General features: G+C 42.4%; 2 protein-coding genes across 2 annotated transcripts; both read left to right on the forward strand.

Moving 5' to 3' along the window:
- The first annotated feature begins 723 nt into the window (after nucleotides 1-723).
- LOC117254162 (cytochrome P450 2J2-like) lies at nucleotides 724-9,803 on the forward strand. Its single transcript, XM_033622208.2, has 9 exons — nucleotides 724-1,174; nucleotides 1,330-1,495; nucleotides 4,229-4,381; nucleotides 4,467-4,627; nucleotides 5,123-5,299; nucleotides 5,389-5,527; nucleotides 8,096-8,283; nucleotides 8,361-8,502; nucleotides 8,602-9,803. The coding sequence occupies exons 1-9, from the start codon at nucleotides 983-985 to the stop codon at nucleotides 8,775-8,777; spliced, it is 1,494 nt and encodes a 497-aa protein (XP_033478099.1). The 5' UTR covers nucleotides 724-982; the 3' UTR covers nucleotides 8,778-9,803.
- A 1,897-nt stretch (nucleotides 9,804-11,700) lies between these two features.
- LOC144463646 (cytochrome P450 2J2-like) lies at nucleotides 11,701-18,312 on the forward strand. The gene is made up of 9 exons (XM_078168457.1): nucleotides 11,701-11,992; nucleotides 14,255-14,420; nucleotides 14,515-14,667; nucleotides 14,747-14,907; nucleotides 15,060-15,236; nucleotides 15,330-15,468; nucleotides 17,232-17,419; nucleotides 17,522-17,663; nucleotides 17,760-18,312. The coding sequence occupies exons 1-9, from the start codon at nucleotides 11,801-11,803 to the stop codon at nucleotides 17,933-17,935; spliced, it is 1,494 nt and encodes a 497-aa protein (XP_078024583.1). The 5' UTR covers nucleotides 11,701-11,800; the 3' UTR covers nucleotides 17,936-18,312.

The raw sequence follows: 18,312 nt of genomic DNA on the forward strand, positions 1-18,312 counted from the left end.
TAATTTTTTTAAAATTTGGGAGCTGTTTAAATGTGTCATTTGTGATAGATTTTATTTTTGTTGAACTATTAATATTGTAACAGAATCTGAATCTCACTGAGTTACTGTTGTTGTTCACAAACTAAAGACATGAGAGATCATTTTAGTTTTTACTGAATATTTGAGGGCAAACTAAAACTATATCACTTATTTGTTGCAATTCTATGTTGTTAAATTAAATTAAATTAAATTAAGTCAGGATTTTGTTGAAAAGGCAAGCACATGGGGGTAGTTCTGAAAATACAATCTCACTGCTGGCAAAGTCTCAACATCTCTTATCTTTAGGAAATCTTTGACAAACACAAGTGAATGCATTGGAATAACTTATGAGAAACAGTCCTGCTTTTGAACCCACAGGGAGCTTCTTCTGTCAAGTGACCATGGTGCTAAATTCTGAGCCGTAGTGTAAAGGACACCTGATAGCATATGACCTACATTTTCTCATTGTGTGGAACGGTTCGTCCGACCCATTCCCATTCATTTACATTCAGCTGCACACTGGATCAGTTACACGGCTTTACTCCCACTGGACTTTGTATTGTTGGACGGACTTTGTTTACACTATGAACCTCATAACACATATATTGCTGAGCTGACATTGTTTTTGCTCCTGCATGATCGCCATCGTATTACCATGTTCAGGCATTATAACATTTCACTATTATTACTTAAGGTATCATCTTCTGCACTCCAGAGATCTTGTTTCCCACGGGTGTGTCTGTAGCTGGTAATTTAAGAAGTGCAGGTCACACACACACACCTTTGCGCAGACCCTGCATTAATGATTACTGAAGTTGTTTGTTCCTTCATGCCGGTGTGGAGTCGCTGGCTGTGTGACCACAAAGGGTTAAATCGAATGTATGCAAGCTGCATGTAACCAGTGTTAAACGAGGAAGGAGACAGTCGGGCATTTCTGTGGCTGCTGGTTTAACTCTCTTCAACAATGTCGCTTTTTAATTTTTTGTTGGGTGTTGACCTCAAGGTGCTCTTCCTGATTATTTTTATTTTTATCCTAATAGCAGACTTCCTCAAAAACAGGAATCCTCCAAATTTTCCTCCAGGACCGATGGCTCTTCCCTTTGTAGGGAATTTCTTCAGCGTGGACAGTAAACGGCCACACATTTATTTTACCAAGGTAAAGTTCAATACATGCATGTTTTGATCTTTAGGTGTCAAGTTTATTGAGACATTCTCAATAAAAAAAAAATATTGAGACATTCTCAATAAACTGTAAACTGTGTATAAATGTTTTAGTTCATCAGTTTGTTCCTTGATGTTTGATGTCCACAGCTGGCTGATGTCTATGGAAATGTGTTCAGCTTCCGCTTCGGTAGTGACAAGATGGTGTTTGTGTCTGGGTACAAGATGGTGAAGGAAGCCTTGGTGACACAAGCCGACAATTTTGTGGATCGACCATACAGTGCAATGGCTGACAGGTTTTACTCCGGAAACTCAGGTGCACAAATCTCTCTCCTTCTCTTAAAGCCCCCATCCAGCCAGTTTTACTTCGTATTTTGGGATTAACATTCTTTCTTAAACTGAGACTGGGGTGTGTTTAACCGTCAGACTTAATCCATTACCATAGCAACAAGATTGCAGCAACAGTGTTTTGAAAAACAGCAACATGGCATTTGATTTGATGAATTTAGTGTCTGTCAAAGCACCAATTTGAAAAAACTAAGTTTATCTGCAAAGATATTTAATTGGGACATCTCCCATTGTCATCCCTGGGCTAATGAGTTCAAATCCTTATTGTATCTGAACAACCTGTCTTTAATATCTCAGAACAGGTTCATCTGTGATATTAAAAATAATAGCTGCAGTGAGGATCCTTACGTGAAGTATAATCTAAACAAAAGACAAAGATCCCTTTGTGCACAGCTGAGCTCAGGAGCATTACCCTCAGAGACTGGAAGATTTAACACCACCCCAGAGGAGGACAGAATTTGTCTGTTGTGTAATTTAGGTGAGAGGTTCTTGTTTTACTGTCCTGTATACGCAGACATAAGGAATGTACTTCTCAGTAAAATGACCTTTTATATTCATTTTTTTTATATTCTATTCATACTGATTTCTTTTGGTGATTTGATGATCATGAAAACAAATGAGTTTTGTTTTAGAAGGGGAGCCTTTTTCTGACTGAATGTCTTTGCCAAGTCGGGGACATAAGGCAGAGTGTGCAGAGAGTATTTGAGGACTGAGCAGTAGAGTCACATGTACTTTGGATTGTTCACCACAATGTCATCATAATGGGCCCAACCCATGAGGGTTATTATTAGGGCACATACTTGTGTGCATGACATAAAATAAGGAAATCATCATCATCATCATCATCATCTATTTCTCACTGGCTCTCTTCTTTACCGTCTCCTCCTGCTGCAGCTGTCTGCTGTCGTAGATGCAAAGTGCGTTTTGGCTGCTGCCTCAGTGCTCCGCAGAAAGAAGAGATATGTTGCCCAGGTCCGCTGTTTGAAATGGAGTTACAGGATGTTTTGGAGGTGCACTTTCCACCAGCATCAGCTCCTCGCCTCAGCTCAGCACCGACGCTGCACCAGGCACCACTTTGATTCTTTAAATTTGACTTTAAATTTTGTTATTCTAACGGGACTTTGAACTTTCTGACTCAAAGTTGTGCGCTTCCCAGAGTCCAGACCTGTTAGTGCAAACTTTCACCAGATCTCAAAACTCATTCAGATGGTGGACCTCGGTAACATGCCTATCTATCCCGTGGCATGACTGTAAAGAAGACAGCGAGTGAGAGAGACTGTCGGCGTGTTATTTCTGCTGGCGGGATTTTATGAAATTCACTGCGTTGATTGCAGGTGTTTACCGCACATAGGCTACAAATGCCATATTAAAAATAATAATAACAGCAAACAAACACTAAACTAATGTGAGGGAAACTAAAAAATAAAATGAAGACCCTCAGTTAGGCAAGGCAAGTTAGGTTACCTAAGTTAGCTTACTAACTGAAAAGACAGACGGACAAAAGTCCTGTTACCACCAAAACTCTTTCAATATGGCACCTTTGAAACCAACAGTAACCCTTCAGACACGGTACCTAGACCCTCGGTCTGTTTAGTGTTTCCACTGCAGACAGTCCTCTTTAATCTGGGCGGGGTTGTTGTCACTCACTGCTCCTTCTGGCATTCACTGTATTTCCTCCTTTATCAGTCTGCACCTCGTCTTTCGTCCACAGAACGAGGCTGCACGCCAGTATTTTCAGAACAAAATAGAACAGGCTGCAGTGAGAGTCTCTCTCCATGGGATATTTAAAAATAGCAGCTTTGTGCTTCTCAGGCAAGCTCAGGGGTTTAGTGTTGCTGTAGCCCACAGGGACGATACACCACGACGTGTTTGTTTTCTCCGAGTGAGGACTGGGATATATGCAGTTCACATAATCTGGTCGAAATTAATATATCTTCTTAAATACTTGAAGATCCACTCATTACTAAAAGTGTGTGTCATAAAAAAATAAGTGATGGTCAAAGTTGTCACAGTGAAATTTAAGGCGTGTGCCTCATGCACTGTTACGAGTTAACGTTCCACCTTAAAAGTTGTCGGCAGTCGGCCCAGTGAATTATTTTTCTCAGACTCCAGCTGCTGTGAGAGGCAGCAAAACATCCTTTCATTTTATAGTTACAGTTTACTAATAAAACTCTCCACAGTATGAACAGTGGTTACATGAGCCTCAAAACCAGACACAACTCAGCCCTGAGCAGAGTGACCGTCCTCTACTGACCAATCAGACTGCAGTGTTCACAGCTCCACCTTTTAGTACCAGATCTGTGTGCTAGGTACCCCAACAGAGGGGGGACCAAACATGGGGACAGTCAGGAACAGTTTTATTGGTACCATCCACAACTTTTCACAGTGGAAACGGGAAAAAAGTGTACCGGAATGAACTGAACTGAACTGAACTGAACTGCTCGGTGGAAACGTGGCTAAACTCAACAACAGAGGGATAAGCAGACACCATTACACAGAGATATATTACCAAGGCTATACTGCTATAACGATGGTTACATACAAGATAAGTTGACTAGCTAGCCTTCAACAATGTTTATGATAGTGCACCTCCACAAGCATGGAGGATGATGTATGACCTTCAGATAGGACCTACCATACGTCCTTTTTAGCAACAACCCTCTTGCCATAAACCCTATATCCTCTGCATGCTTGTGTCTAGGTGGTCTGGTCGGGAGCAATGGTGAACCATGGAAAAGACAGCGACGCTTTGCCTTGTCTACATTACGTAACTTCGGCCTGGGCAAAAGCACCATGGAGCTGAGTATCTGTGAGGAGATCCGTCACCTGCAGGAGGAGATTGAGAAGGAGAGAGGTGGTTCACATAATAGTCGGCAGCTTATAATCAGCAGCTCTTCAGCAGTATAGCATTGTCTAAATGACGGACTCCTCTCCTCCAGGTGAACTCTTCAGCCCAGCAGGCCTCTTCAACAATGCGGTGTCCAACATCATTTGCCAGCTGGTGATGGCGAAGCGCTTTGACTACAGTGACCACAACTTCCAGATCATGCTGAAGTATCTGTCTGAAGCTATTCAGCTGGAGGGCTCTGTATGGGGTGCGGTAAGTCAATACCATTTACACATCCATGATCTGCAACTGTTGATCCTTTACAGGGTTGCAGGCTGGAGCCTGTAACAGCTGTCACTGGGTGAGAGGTGGGGTGTGGCCTTCACAGGTTGCCAGACAATCACAGGGCTGACACACATACAGTAGAGACAAACAAGCATTCACACACAATCAGTCAAAGCTGCATGTCTTTGGACTGTGGAAGAAGAGTTCAGAACCCACACTAACATGGGGAGAACCAGCGACTCCACACAGAAGGGCCCCAAGCAGAGTTCGAACCCCGACACTCTTGCTGTGAGGTGAAAGTGATAACCACTGCACCCTCAGTGGCACACACTTGGTTTAATCATTGTCAGAGAGACAGCGAGTCGACTGGTTGTCAAAGTTATTTCTCCGTAACTGACTGAAAGGTCTATGTCTGTTACGTTTTACTACAAAATGTGAAGGATTATCTGAATAATCTCTCATTTACTGTTTTCTTCTGAGTAGCTGTATGACTCATTCCCTGGAATAATGAAGCACATGCCAGGTCCTCACAACACACTGTTCAGCCACTACCACGCCATCCTCAACTTCATCAATGAGGAGGTAAAGAGCCACAAGGAGAACCTGGACTACAGCGAGCCCCGGGACTACATTGATGCTTTCATCATTGAAATGGAGAAGGTATGTAAAACGACTGAACTCCACAACACCGTGCTGTCCTTCCTGTCTACTTACTGGACCCTCACTATTATGTTCTGTGTATTTCATAGCACAGAGAATCTGACCAGGGCTTCACTGAGACCAATCTGGCTCTGTGTTCACTGGATCTGTTCCTGGCTGGAACTGAGACAACTTCCACCACTTTGCAGTGGGCTTTGATTTACCTCATCAAAAACCCTGAGATCCAGGGTAGGTGACATGCTCGGACCTCAAGCTCTGTAGGGGAGTAGGGAATCTCTGCAGACCGGATACTTTCAGAGGACATGGTATCTGTCAGTCATTTCTTTATTGGCCATTCAGAGGCTTACAGTCCTCTGTTAGTCAAAAACTAATGTCACCAATACCCTGTCTGAACCAGTTATCAATCAGTTTTTTGATCAGTGAATCACTTTGCAGTGTTATAAGGAGGTAGGTAGGTAGGTTTCCATTGCTTTGCGGACACTAACATTACTACTTCATTCAATTCAACCAAAAAGGTTATGATAATGCAGCAGGCCAACAAGAATACTTGTCTTATTATATAATGACGAAAACTGTGTGTGTGTGTGTGTGTTCCATGTTTTTCTCCTCACTGACTTGGTCAATCCATGTGAAATTTGGCACTGTGGTAGAGGGTCATGGGAGGATGCCAATGAAGCAATATTACATCAATTGGCCAAAGGGGGGCGCTATAGCAAACCGTTGAAATGTCAAACTTTGAATGGGCATATCTCATGCCCCGTATGTTGTAGAGACATGAAACTTTGCACAGAGATGCCTCTCCTCATGAGGAACACATTTGCCTCAAGAACCCATAACTTCCACTTATATATAGATTTTCCACCATTTTGAATTTTTTGAAAAACACTTCAAATGGATCTTTTCCTAGGAAGTTTGAGCGATCTGCATGAAACTGGGTGAACATAATCTAGGGACCAATATCTAAAGTTCCCTCTTGGCAAAAGTTGGAAAACTTACTAAAACTGAGCTTCTATAAGGCAATGAATATTGCGGAGGGCGTGGCTCATCACATAAAGGTGTATAACATCTCAAGGGTTTCACCCATCACCACGCAACTTTGTAGGCATATGACCACACATAATCTGAGGGGACCCCTCCATTATTGACCCCATCAAACAAAATGGGGGCGCTAGAGAGCTCATTTCTTATCTAGGCCTAACCGCCATATGGATTTTTACTAAACTTGGTAGATATGTAGAACAGGATGCCTCAAGGTGACTAGAGAAATTTAACTCTAATTGGCAACTGGGTGGCGCTATAACAACAGAAAAATGCTTCAAAATGGCTAAAATGTGACCGATCGCTGTGGCTCCCCCTGTGGACCAATGTTGGTGTTGTTTTCTAATGTTTGGTATGACTAAGTCATGGTATGGTATGCTGTACATAATCACAGAAACTGTCAGTGTGTCATTCTGTCAGTCAGTCATTCTGTCTGTCCCACGTTTTTCTACTCACTGACGTGGTCAATCTATGTGAAACTGCACATAGGCATTGAGGACTGGCATAGGTAGAAGGGGACAAAGCTACCAATGGGTATGGACTAGTTATTTATTAATTTGGGAAAATATGCTCAGTATAATTTTGTGTTTCATCACAAATATGCATGTTGGTATTTGCTAGATGGTTCACTAGCTGACATTGATACAGCATGCTTTAATTGTGCGACAGCAATTTATGTAATTAACAGCGCCGAGAAAATGACCTGAGTAGCGTCTGAAAGTGTTTTTTCACGTTGCGGATGAGCCCACTTTATAGTGCTCTACGTAGAACTCCCTACATAGTGAGTTGGGGGTAGTGAATAAGTGAATGACTTTGGACACAGCCTATGTTTCAGCATTTCAAAGGATTATTTTGTCTACTGGAGAGGAAGTTACATTAACAAGCACAACATTGTCGGTCTGTCTCAGTGTCCCTTCTCCTTACCTTGCTTATCTTGGAGAAATGATCCCACTGAATGGACAGTATTAAATATTTACAATGATATGCTTGAATCAGCAGGTAATATCATCATTTAACCTATCAAAGATCAAAACCAGATATCAAATAGCTCTACAGTTTGGTCAAATTCTCGAAATGCTTTCTACAAGTGGGCATACTGAGTGTGCTCATGTTTCACGTTGTAATGCTTAAAAGTTCAGTTTTTTTGGTTCAGCAGCTTGTATAAACTTAGTAATGGATTCTCTGACATGTTAGGAGTGCATCCAGCATGAACACCACTTTTAGGCATTTTTGTGTTGTTGTTGAGGTAAAGAACAAGGAGGCACCTCTATGCAACACGAAGTCAATGGAGAGCAATGAATTGTCTTCCCCTATGCTGGGGGTAGTACTTATGTGCACTCTGCCTCCATACCATACTCCCCCCTTATAACACTGTGAAGTGATTCAATGAATCAAAACTGATTGACAACTGCATTAGGTGGCATATTTGTGAAATTAGTTTTTAACCGAGAGACGATTGTAAGCCTCTGATTGGACGAATTAAAAAATGACTGACATATACAACGCCCTCTCAAAGTCTCTGGTCTACACAAACTCGGAATGAGGCAGTACTTGGATATAGCAACGCTTAGAATTAAATGCTAATGCCAGCATGGTAACATTTCTCACAATGACAATGCCAACATGATTAAGTTCTTGCTTATTAGCACTAACCACAAAGCACAGCTGAGACTGAGGGGAATCTCAAAAAAATAACGTGACATTATTCTCACCCCCTTGCTACAAGTTTAATTTCCTTAAATGTCCTTGTATTTCTAGACAAAGTCCAGGCGGAGATAGACAGAGTGATCGGACAGAACCGTCCACCCAGTATGGCAGACAGACCCAACCTGCCCTACACTGACGCTGTCATCCATGAGATCCAGAGGATGGGAAACATCGTTCCTCTCAATTTAGCCAGAATGACCACCAAGGACACAACGCTGGGTGGTTACTTCATACCCAAGGTGCATTTCGCAGACAGTCACATGAGCGCAATTGTTGTACCATTGCTTGGTTTTAACCTATGGATCTGTACCTTTAGGGTACGGCTTTGATGTCCAACCTGACCTCTGTGCTGTTTGACAAGACTAAATGGGAGACTCCAGACACCTTCAACCCCGGACACTTCCTGGATGCTGAGGGAAAGTTTGTGAAGAGGGAAGCCCTTCTGGCTTTCTCTGCAGGTAAATCACATCCACCTCAATCTTAAGCATATCCTTAAACAGAATATACATTTTCCTCTCTTACACCTTCATGTGTGCATGTGTTTGTGGACTCTTCAGGGAAACGTGTGTGTCTTGGAGAAACCCTCGCCAAGATGGAGCTGTTCCTGTTTTTGGTCGGGTTACTACAGAGGTTCTCTTTCTCCGTTCCTGATGGAGTAGAGCTGAGCACAGAGGGAGTTGTAGGAACAACACATGTACCGCAGCCCTTCAAGGTTTACGCCAAGGCTCGCTGAATTATCATTTTACATCTAGCCGCTGTGCAACAAATTAGATCAAGCAAAAAGCTTTAGGCAGTGAAATGACATCTGTGAATAGTTAGGTAGACTTTTCTATTGGTGGTATGCATGCGTGCACCCGAGCAAGCATCTGATGGAAACGAGTGCCCACACTGAGTCACTGCTGCAATATTCTCCATTTAAAATGGACTTTTCTTTGGTTTCCTTTGGTTAACTGTTATGTTTCTTCGCCTTTCCCTATGTGTTAATGGACATGTTCCTGACGATAGATTTTATTCTGGGTTAACTGATCTGAACTCCCGAGGGAGTTAACAGACTAAGTTAGCATGTTTAAACTTTGGTTAACGGTATCTCTATTTTATTAACAATGTAACTGGTAAAGAAGTATTGATAAGCTAGGTCAATATACCTCACTACATGTACATGCATGTATTGTTACCCTGCTTCTGTTCATTAACATCACCATGTAGTTGTTACCTGCAGGCACATGTTACTGCCCATGACCCAGCCACACGGTCAGCAGGTCTTTGATGTTGATAGTTTGGTATTGATATGAGTGTAAGTGTGCTTTTGCTATTGATAGTTAACATTTGCATTGAACTATTAGTTTGATTATTATAGCTTTAGATTTCCCCTGCTAGTAACTGTAGTAGTATAACTGAGATTACCTTGTATTCATTATCAGCAAAGCCTACTCTAGTTAATTTGTTTGTAGTTACTGCTGACCTGGTGTATGTACGTTTTATTTCCTATGTCTTCAGACCACTAACCTACATTTGAATATAATTAAGGTCTACTCTACTGCTGTGCTGGATCAATGATGAATCATTGTGTTCTGACCGGCACCCAAGGGCGAGTGCAATCTAACTATTCCTCAACCGGTTTCACCTATTTTACAGACAGTTTGGAAAACACCGTAGTTCCTTATAAATCACAGCTCTTTACTGTTGTATGATTGCCTCATGTACTTTTTATTCTCTCTGCCAGAGCATTTAGCTTTGTGTAATAAAGTTTTACATAAAACATTCTTGTATTAATGGCATTGTTTATAGGACACTTCTCTTCCTCTCACTTCTCTTCTTTCTTATTAATAGCAAAATGTACACAGATTTCATGAACATACATTCTTTAGGTTTACAGGGTTCCCACACATTTTTACCAATGAATTTTCAAAACTATAATATATAATATAATTATACAACTATAATATATAAAACTGTATTATATTTGGCAGTATGGCTCTGTTCTGGAGCCTCTCTGCCTTTCCCTGGGCCTACGCAGAAATCCACATGCCTACGTGGAAAGCCTAAGGCGGGGAGAGCACACCTCCCTGCCCTTCCATGCGCCTACATGGAAAGTCTAAAAGTCCATTCTCATTGAGGGCGAATATCCGCACGAATTATTCTCACGGAAAAACTATAAAAGTTGATTTCATGGGTTCTTATGGAAGTTTGCACACCAGGGCGGAACTTTCGTGCGGTGAAAAAAGTTTCCCAGACTTTGACCCCCCCGTGGAATTCGCCGGCGGAACTACACAGCTGGGCCAATGAAACTGTTTGTTTATAGTCGCGCAGACTAAGGCTGACCAGAGCTGTTTCCCCCATGTTGCCAAAGTCAAACGTTTTTGGGCAGAGCCTACATCCAGTGTGGGTAGGTTCAGCCTCTCTCAGGCCATGTGTTGTATTTGTTTCTTGAAAGCCACACATTATGAATCAAGCACTTCCCAGGCATTTGCGGAAAACTGCTAGTGTTCGCTAACTTTCTTGCCTGTTACACATTCCTGCTTCCAACTAACTGCATACGCCAATGTGTACTACAAAATATTGAGGATGGTTTAACAGTCAGGCAGCGCAGCACTAGATTTCAATTAGTAAAACAAGAAAAATATTTTGCGTAACATTAGACATGGTTTGAGATTTTCATGAATATTATTTAAACAATAGTCAAACAATATATATTCAAATACTTTCCAAAACATTCTGTTAATTTTAAAAGATTTCCAGGCCTGGAAAACAGTTTTTCTAATTTCAGAACTTTTCCAGGAATTTCATGATCAGGGAAACCCAATTTACAATCAAGCTGTATTGGTTAAGAGGCATCCTGATGCTCCATGAGCAGCAGATTTCGAGTGATGGGACCCATATTTACAAAGCCAAGAAGCAAAGAATTAGGAATCCCCACCACTTCTAGCTTTCACAGATCAAATATCTCACTCCCAAGCACTGCCAAAGTGGAGCATGTGGAGCGGATTGAAATAAAAAGGTCTCTTCTCTCCATTTAACTTTTCTTTTTTTTTTGCAGAGATAGTTCCTGGGAAGAGAAAGCCTCCAGTAGCTCTGTGTTTCCACCTCTACAGTTTGTGCCCTGATCACTTATTAGTTTAAATGGCTTTTCTTGCTGTGAGATGAAGCGAGTAGTATACATGTTAAGACATGTACACTGTAGTTATATGACACTGGCACGGATGTTTCCAGTTGTCTCTCTGTCAGCTCGTGTCAGTTTTGCAAGTCTTAGTGGTGCTTTTTGTGGTTGGCTTTGGACAGTGGCTGCGTGTGGCTGTGAGTTACTCATCGGGATGAGGAAATCAGCACACCAGTCTGTAAACTCTCCCTTTGCCGACTTTACATTTGAAAACAGCTAGCTAGCTAGCTAGCTGTTTTCAAATGTAAATATCAGGAACATTGAGGAAAAGATGGCGTAGAAAAAAGGCACCAGCTGAACTAGCATCCTGCTGGCCATTGCACAGGCGTTGAAAATAAACTGGACGACCTCCTTGCTGCATCACTTTCCAACCAGATATCAGGAATTGTAGTATACTATGACAGAAATCTTGTACTGTTGGAAAAAGTAGGTGTGTCTGTATGTGGTTATGTAAGTGCAGTTATATTGACCTTTGTACCATCTGAATTACTGTTTTGTTTGTACTTGTCTGTAATCTGTCAGTAATGTGGGTTCTGTGTAGTGTGAGGTCTTGAAAATCTCCGACCTTCCTGCTGCTGCCGGTTTAACTATCTTTAACAATGTGGTTTTTTGATTTTTTGCTGGGTTTTGACCTCAAGGGGCTATTCTTGTTTATGTTTATCTTTATCCTAATAGCAGACTTCCTCAAAAACAGGAATCCTCCAAATTATCCTCCAGGACCAATGGCTCTTCCATTTGTAGGGAATTTCTTCAGTGTGGACAGTAAACAGCCAAACATTTATTTTACCAAGGTAAAGTTCAACACATGCATGCTTTGATTTTTCGGGAATTTTTAAGCCTTTAATCGATAGGACAGATGAGTGTGAAGGGGCGACAGAGAGGGAGTGACATGCAGCAAAGGGCCACAGGCTGGAGTCGCACCTGGGCCGCTGCGGCAACAGCCTTGTACATGGGGCGCCTGCTCTACCACCAAGCCACCGACGCCCCGCATGCTTTGATTTTTAAGTGTCAAGTTTATTGAGACATTCTGATAAATTTAACTGAATCATTTTTTTAATTTGAATTTACGATTAGTTCAAGATCTTTCACAAACTCTATTGTGTGAATGCTATCAGTATTTTGGAGTATGTAGACATAACAACAAATAACTTTGCAAATTAACTTAAAAAATTAATGCCATCAATTATTTCTATGAGTTCACGTGGAGAATGTGACTTTCAATTGTTCCTGCTCTTCAGGAAAGTAACATTTCTGTTTAAATGATATTTTTTTAGGGCTTTCAAAAAAAAAAGTTTAATTGCAATTAATTGCTGAATCTTAATAGTTTATCATGATTAATTACATTTTTAGTGCATGTTTAAGATTCCATTATTTTGCATTTCAAAACAGTTTTGAAGTCCATATTAACAAGGTAATGCAATTCTTCAAACCAATGCAAAGAAATCTACTTTATGATCTTGAAACCATGACTTAGAGGAAGACGATGCTTAAAAAAAAAAACAATTGCACCGTTCCAATTGAAGAAGTGCAATTCCTCCTTTGTAATTTTGTTTATATCACTGACATCCAATGATGCCTGGTTCATGCAATAGCATTCGCACTTTTCAGGAGTTTAGTTGCTTTTTCTGCAGTTACACAACCAAAACACTGGTAGCCTGTGAGGTTTCTGTGCGGTAAAGTTAAACTGATAAAAAAAACACACATAAAATGTGTCTTAATAGCGACAGTTTCAAAGGTAAGTACACATATCTGCTTCACTATAACTCGCAGCATTCACAGACAAAGCACTTGTCTTGATCTGGACACATTTTCCCCACAAATACAACATGCTAACGTTATTAGCACAAGCCTATGGCATTGTATAAATTAGCCTAGCAGCTAGCAGAATTTTCCTATACCCATACGAAGCCAGGGACAACAGCAACATTTAACAAAGGTAATGCTCCAAAATTCAGCTCAATTACAACTCACATGGTTCACTGACAAATTCATTGTCTTATGCTAGACACGTTTTTCCCACACAAATACAACATGCTAACGTTATCTGCACAAGCCTATGGCATTTAGCAGACTTCCTCTCTTTGTCTCTAAATCACACACAGGACTTAAAATGCGGGTCTGCTGTCTGTTTCCACCCATTTAGCAAACACTGTAGTTAACCTCTTTGATTTAGTTTAATCCACAGGTCTGTGGCGATTCCCACATTTCAAAGCAGAGCTTTGCTGTCTTTGGCGAAGTTGCCAGCAGACATCAGTCTGATTAGCTGCACCTGTGTGCTTAGCTCACAGGTAGCAGCTCAAACTCAAAGTGCTTAGGTGAAAACTTAATTCTGTTTGACAGAGGGTTCATATTACTTTTAACTTGTCAACTGCACTTGTCCTTTTTGGAAGAAATCTTCATTCATTCATTCATTCATTTTAACCCAAACCGTGGTCTTTTTCATAAAACTTCAGGTCTATCTGGCTTAAAAAGCCCAAAGGCGGACTTCTCCCAACAACCATAAAACATGAGTAAATAACAAGATCATTTAACAAAGGTATATCACTGACATGTCTTTTGTTTCTTGCTAGTCACTCATCATTAGCTTAAGCCCGTTTACACTGCATAAAGTAGCATAGCAGCTAGCGGACTGCATGCACGTTTTTTCAGCCCAACATTGTTAAATCAGAATTGCTAATGTTGCTGCCAGAGGTTAGCAGAGTGAGGTATCCGTCCAGGCAGGTAAGGTGTGTCGTGTTTTATCTCATCACGGCATTGTTTACATACGACATGTGCTCCGTCCGTTGAGCCCGTCGAAAATATTCCTACACTGCTGATTTATTCCCGAGTAACTAAAATTGTCCTTATCGTCTATTCTCTTGGCTGCTTGCTATCTGCCTGCCACTGTTTGATGGTGACAAAGACTTTTAAAATAAAAGTATATCCTAAAGATGACAATGTAGATCGATGTTTTTACTTTGCATCAATGATACTGGATAGAGGTCAATGAGTCGTTATGATGCAGTAGAGTTCTCTTGTTCATCAGTTTTTGTTCCTTGATGTATTCTCCACAGCTGGCTGATGTCTATGGCAATGTGTTCAGCGTTCGCCTCGGCAGTGAAAAGATGGTGTTTGTGTCTGGGTACAAGATGGTGAAGGAAGCCTTAGTGACACAAGCCGACAACTTTGTGGATCGACCACACAGTGCAACGGCTGACAGGGTGTACTCAGGAGACTCAGGTGTACTAACCTCTCTTGTTCTCTTGGGTCATGCTATGCAGGAATTCATTTTCTTGAGCCATTAACCCTACTTCCTCTGCATGCTTGTGTCTAGGTGGTCTGTTCATGAGCAATGGTGAAACATGGAAAAGACAGAGACGCTTTGCCTTGTCTACATTACGTACCTTCGGCCTGGGCAAAGGTACCATGGAGCAGAGTATCTGTGAGGAGACCCGACACTTGCAGGAGGAGATAGAGAAGGAGAGAGGTGGTTCACATAATAAGCTCATTGTCAGCAGCTGTTTAGCAGTATAACATTGTCTAAACAGCGGACTCCTCTCCTCCAGGTGAACCTTTCAACCCCGCAGGCCTCTTCAACAATGCTGTGTCCAACATCATTTGTCAGCTTGTGATGGGGAAACGGTTTGACTACAGTGACCACAACTTCCAGACCATGCTGAAGTATATGTCTGAAGTTTTTAGGCTGCAAGGCTCTGTATGGACTATGGTAAGCCAGTAATATCTATCATTGTCAGAGAGGCAGCATTCTCCTTTGTAAGCGACTGCAAGACCAATGTCTGTGCTCAAGTTTTATCACAAAAGATGAAAGGTGATGATCTGAAAGACAATTTCTGTGATTTGCTCATTTATTGTGAGAAGCTCTATGAGGCATTTCCTGGAGTGATGAAGCACATGCCAGGTCCTCATAACACACTGTTCAGCAGCTACAATGCCATCCTCGACTTCATCAGCCAGGAGATAAAGAGCCACAAGAAGGACCTGGACCACAGCAATCCCCGGGACTACATTGATGCTTTCCTCATTGAAATGGAAAATGTACGTGAACAACTAAACTGTACATCACTGTGTTGCCCTTCCTGTCTATTTATTTACCGCTCACTACTGTATCTTCTGTGTATTTCTGAATAGCACAAAGAGATGGACCTGGGCTTTACTGAGGCCAATCTAGCTGTGTGCTCTCTGGATCTGTTCATGGCTGGAACTGAGACAACTTCCACCACTTTGCTGTGGGCTTTGATTTACCTCATCAAAAACCCTGAGATCCAGGGTAGGTGACATGCTCAGCCCCAAACTGAGCTAAATGCAAAACAGCAAGGAAACAAGACTTAAAGCCGCTACAACTTTTAACTGGATATGCAAAAGTCTCTGGTTTCTGCTGATGTCTGTGCGTGACCTACAACAGCAAATGAGACCATCTGTGTGAAGATAAGCTATTTCTATATAGTGTATTTCCATACCTTTAGGAAACTGTGTCCGGGTCCGTCCCAGGTCGCTTCCAGGACGAAGCGATTTACGGCACTCAGACAGCACACTTCATCTTACCTAACTGCTTACATTTGGTGACTCTTATAAATAGTCGCTATTCCTCCTCCTCGACCCGACGTCCGCGGGGAGTTAAAATAGCAGCAACCATCGGGTAAAAGTTCTGTGAAAGCGCTGGACTCACCAACAGTCAGCCACGTCTCAGTCACACAGAGAAAATCCAATCCTCGGGAAGTCAGGAAATCCTTCAGGATAAACGTTTTGTTCGCTAGCGATCTAGCATTTACCAGTCCAATCCTGGCAAGAGCCGGCGGGTCCACGGCGTTAGCTGTCCGGGGAGCCACACACAGAGGCCGCAGGTTGCGCAGATTCACCCCGCGCCAGCAGGGACGAGGAGAGCAGGGGCCGCGGGGCTGGAACACCTCATCCGGACCAACGACAGGTACCAGCCAGGCGTCGACAGGGTCCAGCGAGTGCCGAGAAATAAAGAGGCGAGGCACCGCTCCATACTCAGTGCAAGAAGCCGTGGAAGTGCTCGCCAAACAGGCCTTCAGCCTTACTAGCCGACCACTGCGTTTACCCCAGTGGCGGTGGCGCTTACACCAGAGAGGTGGAGCTGGGGCGCGGCAGTGGTGAGCTGGGATCCCCGATAGGAGCGGGGGCAAAGTTTTCCCATCTTGTTGTTTCATTCATCCCCAAAACAAACACATGTGCGAGCCAGGTAAGTGTCTTTACGACAATACGCACTAGAGCTCGTGTGAAATGTAGGCTTCATTCCGGCAAAACACTACTGCTTTTGTCCACAGGGTCGCCAAATCAACTCAAAATGAAAGTTCCTTGTAGGGGCTTTAAACATTTTACAGCCATGCTAATGGCTCTGTGAGGCAGTACTTGGGCACTGCAATGCTTACAACTAGACTTGCATCGATCAATGGGCAGTGCTTGGAATCAGGCCGGTTTTCACGTGAACAGCCGTGACCTGCGACCAGCCGGTCAGTCTAAAATATGCAGATTTAAAACGGCGGTCAAATTTCCGCCGCGCCGCATGGTTGACATCCTGTAACATCAGCAATGCACCGACACGCACATGTGCAAGGAATCGGAAGGAAAATATTTCTTAACCTGTGTCACTGTTTGTTTGTTTATTTGAGATGATTATTGAAGCTGGTTGTATCTTGGTTAAAATGTTCTAATAAAGGAAAGATAGAAAATATTGCAATATCTTGTGTGCTGTAAAGTGGTTTGACAAAAATGAAATCGGAATCGGCCATCCAAACACTCTGCAAATCGGAAATCGGTATCAGCCCAAAAAATTGTAATCGGTGCAAGTCTTCTTAGAACTAAATGCTAACATCCACGCGCTAACATTTCCCACAACGACAATGCCAACATGCTGATAGTCACCATTTTAGTTGAGCATGTTAGCATACTGGTTGCTGATTAGCACTAAACACAAAATACAACTGACGCTGATACAAATTCAAAAATTGCCGTTTTTCTCACCCTGTTTCTAAAAAGCTTAATTCTTACAACTGACTTGTTTCCTAGACAAAGTCCAGGCAGAGATAGACAGAGTGATCGGACAGACCCGACAGCCCAGTATGGCAGACAGACCCAACCTGCCCTACGCTGACGCTGTCATCCATGAGATCCAGAGGATGGGAGACATTGTTCCTCTTAATGCACCCAAAATGGCCGCCGTGGATACGACACTGGATGGTTACGTCATACCCAAGGTGCATTCAGTACACAGTCAACTTAAGTCTTACAAGGTCTTCTGAGGAGGGAAAATGTGTTGATGCGTCATTGCATGGTGTTAACCTATGTATCTTTTTAAGGGTACGACCTTGATGTCCAACCTGAGCACTGTGCTGTTCGACAAGACTGAATGGGAGACTCCAGACACCTTCAACCCCGGACACTTCCTGGATGCTGAGGGAAAGTTTGTAAAGAGAGAAGCCTTTCTGGTTTTCTCTGCAGGTAAACCACATTCACCTCAATCTGAAGCATAACCTAAACTAAAATACACGTTTTACATAGTCACACCTTGTGTGCATGTGTTTGTGGACACATCAGGGAGACGTTCGTGTCTCGGAGAAGGCCTCGCCAAGATGGAGCTGTTCCTGTTTCTGGTTGCTTTACTACAGAAGTTCACTTTTTCCGTTCCTGATGGAGTAGAGCTGAGCACAGAGGGAGTTACTGGAATAACACGTGTACCGCACCCCTTCAAGGTTTACGCCAAGGCTCACTGAATTTTGCAACATCTCACTGTGTCATTTTTCATCCAACCAGTGCCACAATTGATGGTTGTTTTTAAAAGTAAAATACTGCTTCATTTAAACAGATATTAAACTAACATTTTATTTTTGTGGACAATGTATATACAGTCTATGGTTTTCACATGCTTAGCATGACATAAGAAATAATAAACCCAAAGGAGTGTCTAGAGTGGCAAAGTATTAAATCAGAATTTGCAGAAGAGAATGACACATAGACTGACAGGTCTGTCACTCAACGTTAGCACATGATGTCCCTGTCTGCCCCCGTCTGTCCCTGTCTGTCCCATCTGTCCCTGTCTGACTGCATTCTTAACCTGCAGAAGTAAATAAACCTCGTAGCACACCTTGAA

The sequence above is a fragment of the Epinephelus lanceolatus genome, chromosome 6, assembly GCF_041903045.1.
Source record: "Epinephelus lanceolatus isolate andai-2023 chromosome 6, ASM4190304v1, whole genome shotgun sequence".
Lineage (NCBI taxonomy): Eukaryota > Metazoa > Chordata > Actinopteri > Perciformes > Serranidae > Epinephelus > Epinephelus lanceolatus.